General features: G+C 52.6%; 1 protein-coding gene across 1 annotated transcript; it reads right to left on the bottom strand.

Moving 5' to 3' along the window:
- Nucleotides 1-3,976: 3,976 nt before the first annotated feature.
- ELFN2 (extracellular leucine rich repeat and fibronectin type III domain containing 2) lies at nt 3,977-6,619 on the bottom strand. Its single transcript, XM_075160691.1, has one exon. It carries the CDS (start codon nt 6,617-6,619, stop codon nt 4,193-4,195), a length of 2,427 nt encoding a protein of 808 aa, XP_075016792.1. The 3' UTR covers nt 3,977-4,192.
- Between the last annotated feature and the right edge of the window lie 1,440 nt (nt 6,620-8,059).

The following is an 8,059-nucleotide window of genomic DNA, read 5'->3' as shown; positions in this document are numbered from 1 at the left end:
GAAGAGTGGGGAGGGGGAGAGGGGAATGTGGCACCCCAGCATAAGCTGGGGCAGCACCGGCAGGGATGGGGAAGAGCTCTGCCCCACAGGAACAGCACGCCTAAGGCCTCACCTTCACTTTTCTGGGTGCAGGAACCCAGCCCAGGCTCCCCCCCACCCCGAGCCTGTTCCTGGGAAAAGAGGGCAGGTCAGCACCCAGCCTCATTCCTCACCCTCCATACTTTCCAATGAGGTGAACTAAACCCCTGTTTTCCCTGCCAAGAGTCACCAACCAAGAAGTAAAGCGTGAAAGGGCCTGGCCCTGCTTCTGCCCCATGGATCCACTTTGCCCTGGGAGAAGACAGGGTTGAGGGACTCTTGCAAAAGCCAAGCCATAGAGGGCTTAGAAACTTCAGGCAGTCTCTCCACGCTTTTTCCCACCACAAGGGCCTTAAAAGTTTCATCATGCCCTGCCCTCTGCCAGGGCCACCCACAGGAGAGGAGGGGTAGGACAGACCTAATCCAGAGCTGCCTGCAATCAGTGAGAGGAAGGTGGTGGGAGGTCGTCTAGTGATTGCAACCCGCTCCACATCAAGCTTTCACTGTGTTAGAGGTTTCCCTGCAGCTGAAGCACTCCTTGGTCCCCCCAAAATAGCCTTGCTTGTAGATTTGGGGAAAGAGCAACCAGGGCATGGGAATGGTAGTGACCATTTCTCTTATGAGATCTATCTTAATGGGCCTCACTCCTATTTCTAAATAATTAGGAGAAATGATGACCACTAGAAAGAGCAGGCCTTTGGTACATAACACATCCCCTTTCACGCACACGACCCTGAAAAGCAGCTGAGACACCACATTTGGGGCAAGGGGAGGGGGACACTGGAAAGAAGAGGGAATGTTTTTTATGGGGCTGATTGGGTTGTGTTCTCTTTGGGGTGTGTTCCCTCCCAAACTGGTAGGAGTCTCTCATAAAATCACATCAGGGATGAATGAAAGGAGCAGGGAAAACAGGGACAAGGACGGGAGAGACTTTGGGGGAGGAGGTTAAATTCCAACGAACTGGCACATACACAACAGGTGTTTGCTCAGAAAAATACAGTAAAATCGTCATGCAAATAGAACGTTAAATCTGCTTTCCTCCGACAGGGCTGGCGTTGCTTTGCGAGCCCTTGTCCCTGGGGAGGGAGCAGGACAAGGAAGAAGGGAGGAGGAAGGAAGGTGGGACATTTTGTTCCCTTTCCTTGCCCTCTTCCTCCCACAGAACAGTCCATCTTGTGCAAACTTCACCCACTGATTTGGAGTGGGGGGCTACAGTTGGGAGAGAAATGGCTTGTCCCTCCTGCCCAGCCTTACCCCCATCACAGGCAAAAGAAGGGCCTGATGATAGCTGTATCCCTGACCTTTCTTTTCTGCCTTGTTGGGGTGATGGGGGGAGGGAGCAGAAACCATTACAGGTTAACGCTACCCGCAAGAGTATAGACTGAGCGGAACTGATTACAAGACCATACAGCAGAGAAGCACAGGGAGGGAAGAGGTGGGGAGAGGAACAGGACTCCATCCCCCTGTGCCTGTCATCCCCCTTTTCCTGCCCAGTTCTGTGCCCCAGCCATTAGTCTTTCCTGCTTGGATGGTTGCCACACTGGAAGACCACTGGGCCTGCTCCATGTGGTAGCTGGAGAGGTCTCTGCTGTACCTAAGCACCTCTCACAGCATTTACCTGTCTTGATTTGCCGCATTGTCCCAACATGGAGGGACACCTGGCAGCAGTGATGTGACTTCCCTTCATCCTCCTGCACATACACACATGCGCACACACACACGTGTGCGCACACCCCCCTTCCTCTGGGTTGGACTGGCTCTTCCAGTGTAGAGTCAGTCCCATGAATACCTCTGGACTCAAGGCAAAATGATGCTTTGACTGTGGGGAAGCAGGCTGACAGTGAAGGAGACTGAGGCAATGGGATCGGGACCTGGCTTAGGATTGTTACCATCAGCATCCCTACAAGGAAGGAACCCCACGGATCTTCACAGGTTTAGACGTTGGGGATCCCCGCTCTGGTTTTCGCACACCAGGTCTTGCCTACTTGCTGCTCCTCACTTACAGAAGATGAAGTCATGTCACCTGTGGCATAGACACCAGCTCTCACAGCTGGCAGTGCTACTACCTGACAGATAACGGGCAGGTTCTCTGCAGGCAGCATGTAAATCCCTCCCAGAGAAGCTCCTACACCCCCATCCTTCTCCCAGGGCCCCCCAAAATACTGGGGCTTCTGAGGAGCGCCTCAAAAAGGAAATAGCCACTTAGGAAAGGCCAACACAACACAGGCCCTCACCCTCATCCTCATGATAGAGGTGAACGATTGTCAAGAATTGGGGTGTGCAGCTCATGGAGAGGAGGCCCACTGTGCTGCATAAAGACGCACTCAGCAGGCAGCATCCCTGCCTGACAAGAAAACTTTGGGGGAGATGGTGCCAAGATTGTGCTTTGCTGGGCTGCTTAGAAGTGGAGAGGGCAGTAGGCTCATTTCCAACTCTGTGGCAGATCTTCTATCCAAGGGACAGAGGTTGGGACCTAGCAAGTGAAACCAGGTTTTTGCCAAGACGTTAAAGGATCCCTAAGAAAAGTTTGTCACATCTAACTGTGAGGACGTGGAGGATTTAGGAGGTGGTAAGTTGCTCTGACTCTCATGAGGGCCTCTAAGTATTTGAAGGAGAACTGCCATCCAGAGGCTGGCATCCTCTTCTATCCCAGCACACAGAGTGTGGCCGCACACACAAAGGGACCTTCTCCTGGAGCCATCCCTCTCGGGCTTCTCCCAGACCCCATTCTCACATCCCTTTTGTTCCGTGTGCTCCTGCCTTCACCCTAGGCTGTCTCCTATCCACATCAGAGTGTCCGGGGCCTATTCAAGAGGAAGCCACTTGGTGGCTTTTCTGTCAATCCAGTGAGGTGAGTAACTGAAATCCTATTCTTCACATCCACCTGCAAGTAAGGAGGATGGGTAATGCTCTTCTCACGCACACCCACCCACCCCACCCTCCATGGTACAAGTCAGTTGAGAAAAGCTGCAGAAGCTTCATGTAGAACTTGTTCTGCTCAGCTCCTCTCCAGGTCCCTTCCTCATAGTAAGGGAGGCATGAACAGAGAATACCAAACCTACTGCACAAGGGCAGCCTGAGCATAGATGTGTATGGTGGGGAGGACCTCTGACCTGTGACACTTGTGCAGAGATGGGAACCCTTTACACCTCTGAGAGACTGTATCTTCCTGCCTTTTCCTCCACCACTCCTTGAGGACCTGGCTTGCCATGCCAAAGAGCACATTCATACGCCCCCACCAACTGGCAGAAAACTGGCTCTGAGCAGGCCTGGACAATGCCCATCACTCCAGAATTGCTGGTGTTCATCAGCAACGATATGGCAGGAGAAGGGAAGGAGGGCACAGAGCCTGTTGTCTGGCAGGTCCTACCTCCCTTGGTCCTTTGCACCTTCTCTCCTTCCTCCAAGGAGGATGGAGGTTCATGAAGTATAGAGACAGAAAGTGCAAGCCTAGGGAGCCATAACAGAGAAGGGTAGGGAAGAGGAAAAGGAAAAGAAGCGAGAGAACTTCTTCCAACAAATCCCACTTATCTTGGAAGGGGACCAGAGAGAGAGAGAAGCCTCCACTGCCAAAGGAAATGGGGGAAAAAATAGTGATGGAAGATTTGGAAAAGTAGGTGTATCAGGTGGGCAGAGAAGCTTTCTAAACCAAAGTCCTCTCCTCCCACCCGAAAAAAATCAGTCCTCAACAGGAACAGAAAGAGCAATATTTCACAGCTGAGTTTCATGCCCAGTGAGTGTCCATCCCTGCCCTTCCCCTGCCACCGCTGCCACCCCCTCCCGGGCCATTCCCACCCACCCGCACTCCAGTGTTGTTACCACAGTGTCAGAGCAGGACGCTCCTCCCAACCATCTGCAGGCAGAACAATGGTCCCCGTAACACAGTAGAGACAATTCGGCATGTGTGTGTGTCTGTGTGTGTCTGTGTGTGTCTGTGTGTGTGAGAGTTTTCTGTTGTTGTTGTAAACTTTAAGAAACGATTTTGTCAGTTTTGTATTTGTCGGGAGTATTTTGTTGTTGGTTTATTTTTCACAGTCAAGTGGCATTTTTTTTTTTCTGGTCGTCGGGGAGGGGTCTTGTTTTGTATTGTTTCCTTGGAAAGAGCCAGGGAGTGTCACAGCTTCTGCTGAGCAGAGACTCCTTTCCAGTAATCCAGGATGTCATGCAGATCCTCATCCTTGGCAAACTGAACTTTCTTGCGCAGGGCATGCCCAGCCGCCATGTAAACCTCCTCCCTGTGGTGCTTCTTGTAAGGCCGGAATCGCTCCCAGATTTTGTGGGTGCTCTCTGATGAGTACTCAGGGCTGGAGGAGTAGCCCGAGAAGTAGTGTCTGGGGGAGAGCTGGGAGTACGTAGAGTCTCGCTTGGATCGGGAGAGCGGCTTGAGGAATGACACCCGCTGGCTCAAGGTGTCAGCACTTTCCTCATAGTACAGGGCCGGGAAGGAGTGACGGTGCTCGCTGCAATGGTAAGAAGGCTTGACCTCCAAGTGGTGGATGGCGCCCGGGGACACCAAGGGAAGACGATCCAAAGGGCTGTTGAGTGGGCTGCCCTTCTCAATGTATTTGGAGTCAGACTTGCTGAGTGGTGGGTGGTCAGGCACATCCAAGCTGAAGACCTTGGCGCTCTTGATGGAGCCACTAGAGGAGACACTGCAGGTCTTTCTGGCCACGGCAGCATCAGCACTGAGCTGGCGCTGCAAAGGGTGGTGGGAGCTTTCCTTGTAGGGTGGGGAAAGAAAGCTGGGCCGCTCTAGCCCACCCGAGGAACTGGCTGGGATGGACTGGCACTCAAAGGCCATGTCTGAGTCAACACCAGTCCCACCACCCAGGAAAGAGGCTGTGTCCAGCTTGAGGGCATCAATGCAGTTGTTGATGATCTGGTTGACCTTGTCTACCTCCTTGGCTATAGTAGAGATCTCAGCAGCTGAGCCTTGCCCATTGTCAAGCTCCCTCAGGTCCTCATCCCGCTGGGTTCGTTCCAGCCCATCACCACCACCAGTCCGCACTTCAATGTAGTTACCTTTCGTAGTGACTTTAGGAGTCTCCATCCCAGCCTCCATTGACTTTGATGGGGGCAACTTCTCCCCAATCATGGAAGGGATGGAGGACATCCGTGAGACAGGGATGACTGGTGGCTCACCCAGCTTCTGGGAAGGATGGACCATGGTACTGGTGTCAATATCCGACCCATAACGCATTTCCAGGATGGTCTTTTTGACATTGAGGGACTTCTGTTTCTCCTCCTGCATCCTCCGCTTCCGCAGGCAGTAGTACACCACCCCCAGGACAATGACCATCCCAAAGAGGCAACCCAGGGTGGTCATGATATAGTGTGTGGTGGTGGAAGTACTGGAAATAGGGTCCTCCCTGCCTTTGCTCCGGGTTGCAAAGGTCAGGCAAGTGTGGTTGTAGCGCCTGTTGTTGCGGATGGAGGCCACACAGAAAGTATAATCAGTGTGGGCCTTCAATTTGTTGACAGTGACATATTCCTTCTTGCTCTTCAATGTTGCTATATCGGAAACGTAGCTGTTGTTGTACTGGACCAGCACATACATCTTACTGTAGGGCATGGGGATAGTTACCATCAGGATGGCTGAGGTGATGGTGACATCATGGAGCTTGATGCTGGGACTGAAGGAGGAGTCAGTGGTGGAGGAGGCTGGAGGCTTGACTGAGAGGAAGTCCCCAGGGCTGATGGCTGAGCCCTCATCCAGGTCTCGTTGGGAGTCAGGGGTATAAGGGGTGGGGTTGACCCTGGAGAGGGAGGGGATGGTGCCACCTCTGCACATGGACTGGAAGATGGTGATGGCATTGCGGTTGTGGTGAGGCCGAGGTACCAGGAGTGGGTACCCAGCAAACTCCCGAGGAGTCTCACACTGGAGCCGGTCATAGTTCTTGGTGACATTGTTGAAGAGTGCCAGCCAGTTAAGAAAGCTGTAGAGGCTACAGTCGCAGTTGAAGGGGTTGCCAGCCAGCTCACACACCATCAGATTGCTCAAGCTGGTGAAAGTGTTCCCCTCCAGGCGGCTGAGACGGTTAGATGACAGGTCAATGCTAATCAAGCTGGGGCACTCAGAGAAGGCAGTAGGGGTGACCAGCTCAATTAGGTTGTGCTGCACAAAGAGGAACTGGAGACGGGCCATGCCCCGCAACATGCCCTCCGTCAGGTTGGTGAGTTTGTTGTAGCCCAGCTGTAAGACCTGGAGGTTTGACTGGCCCATAAAAGCCCCATCCTCAATATAGGAGATCTCATTCTTGGTCAGGTTCAAATCAGTCAGGTTGCCGAAGCGGTTGAGGGAGGAATACAGCACCACTTTGAGCTTATTCTCGTTCAGACGCAAGTCGTGCACCGTGCTGTTGATATGCTGGGGGATGGTCTCATACGGGGGCTGGTTCTGACTGCAGATGGCCAGCCACACATAACCTTTGTCCCCCTCAATCAGCCAACAGTCACCTTGCACGGTGCCAGGGGAAAACAAGCAGAGCAGGGCAGCTGCCCACAACCCCAGGCACATCATGGTCTGCAGTGGTGCCCTCATCAGGACAGAAAAAAAACCCAACAAAAAACAACCCCAAATCTCAGGACCACAGCAAAAGGAAACTGAAGGGCAGAGGGAAGAGAAAGGGGCAGTAACTGGGGTTTAGCAATGGAAAGGCATGAGCACCCCAGTCCTATTGGTTGTCGTCACCATTATTTCTTCTTGCCCTCTGGGCCAAGCCAGGAGCATGGAGCAGGGGGAACACGTGCAATCTGCTTCCAGCACGCCCAAAAGCTATGACCATGGATGATTGGTCTGGAAGGGAACTACCTTGTGCTTCTTTTCTAAACAAAAATTCAGACCGAGGATAACGAATCTTCTTTGATGCTCATGAGCAACTCGCCCACCTTTTCCACTTTTTTCCCTCCCACCCACCCCCCACCCACACCGAACCCACCCCAAAACAAACCCAAGTCCTCTCCCCTCTAGTCTTCCCCCGCCCCTCCACAGTGTGATTTGGAAGAAAAAGGCAGGGCTGCCTCCTCTGTCGCTCACGCTCCTTCGGTTCCTCCTCCTTCTCTTCCTTCTCTCCCAGGTTCCCTCTGAGAAGCTTCAGAGCTTCAGATCAAACATGTCAAAAACAAAAATACAGAGAGGGAAAGAGCAAGTGCGCACGAGATGATACATCCATCTGTCACTGGAATCTGGAAAAGAAAGCACACAGGAGACAAGAAGAGGCATCAGTTGGAGGGGTCTTTGAGTTAAGAGTATAGATAGCAAGGTTTCATGAGAAGAGGGAGATGGGGAAGAGACAGCATTATGGGCGGTGCAGGCAAGACAGGAGTGGTACTGCCTGCCATGCTGATAAGCCTTTGAGAAGGGAACCCTCACAACATATAATCTCCTATCAGGGGTATGCAGAAGGGTACCCGGGCTCCCTTAAGTAACGTGATCACAGCCGGGGAACTGGGGAAAGGCAACGGCGTGGAGGTAGAAGGGGAAGGGGAGGGAGAGTGGGAAACGTAAGGCTGTTATTGCAGACGGCTCAAAATTCCTAGCGTAAACAAAGGCAAGCCCCAAGCACAGCCAAAGCCACGGATTTTCAGCTGCCTGAAAATGATGTACACAGAATGCATGAAGCAAGGAAAATGCAGACAAGCCTCCTCCCTGAAAAAAAACCCACTACTTTTTTGTTTGTTTGTTTGTTTCCTTGATGCAAGAGGGATAAATAATTCAAGTCACGTGTAACCACTTGTGCTCTAAAAATTGTTCCTGCCTCTTGGTGCAGGGACAAGGCTGTTGAGGTGAGCCAGCCTGGCTTGAGCACGCTGCAGGGGGGCAGGGTGTAGGCAGTGTGTCAAATACCAGCCTCCAGTCTCTCACCCAGCAATGCCAGCAGTCCCAAGCTGGAGCACATCACCCACCTACCCCCCACCAAAGAGAGGTGCACAGCTTCCACCTTCCTACTTTGCCACCTCTCCTTGGGGACTATGAACACTG

Source organism: Calonectris borealis, chromosome 1 (genome assembly GCF_964195595.1).
Source record: "Calonectris borealis chromosome 1, bCalBor7.hap1.2, whole genome shotgun sequence".
Classification (NCBI taxonomy): Eukaryota; Metazoa; Chordata; class Aves; order Procellariiformes; family Procellariidae; genus Calonectris; species Calonectris borealis.
Note: the sequence above shows the minus strand (reverse complement) of the source record. Positions and strands in the feature narration are given on the sequence as shown.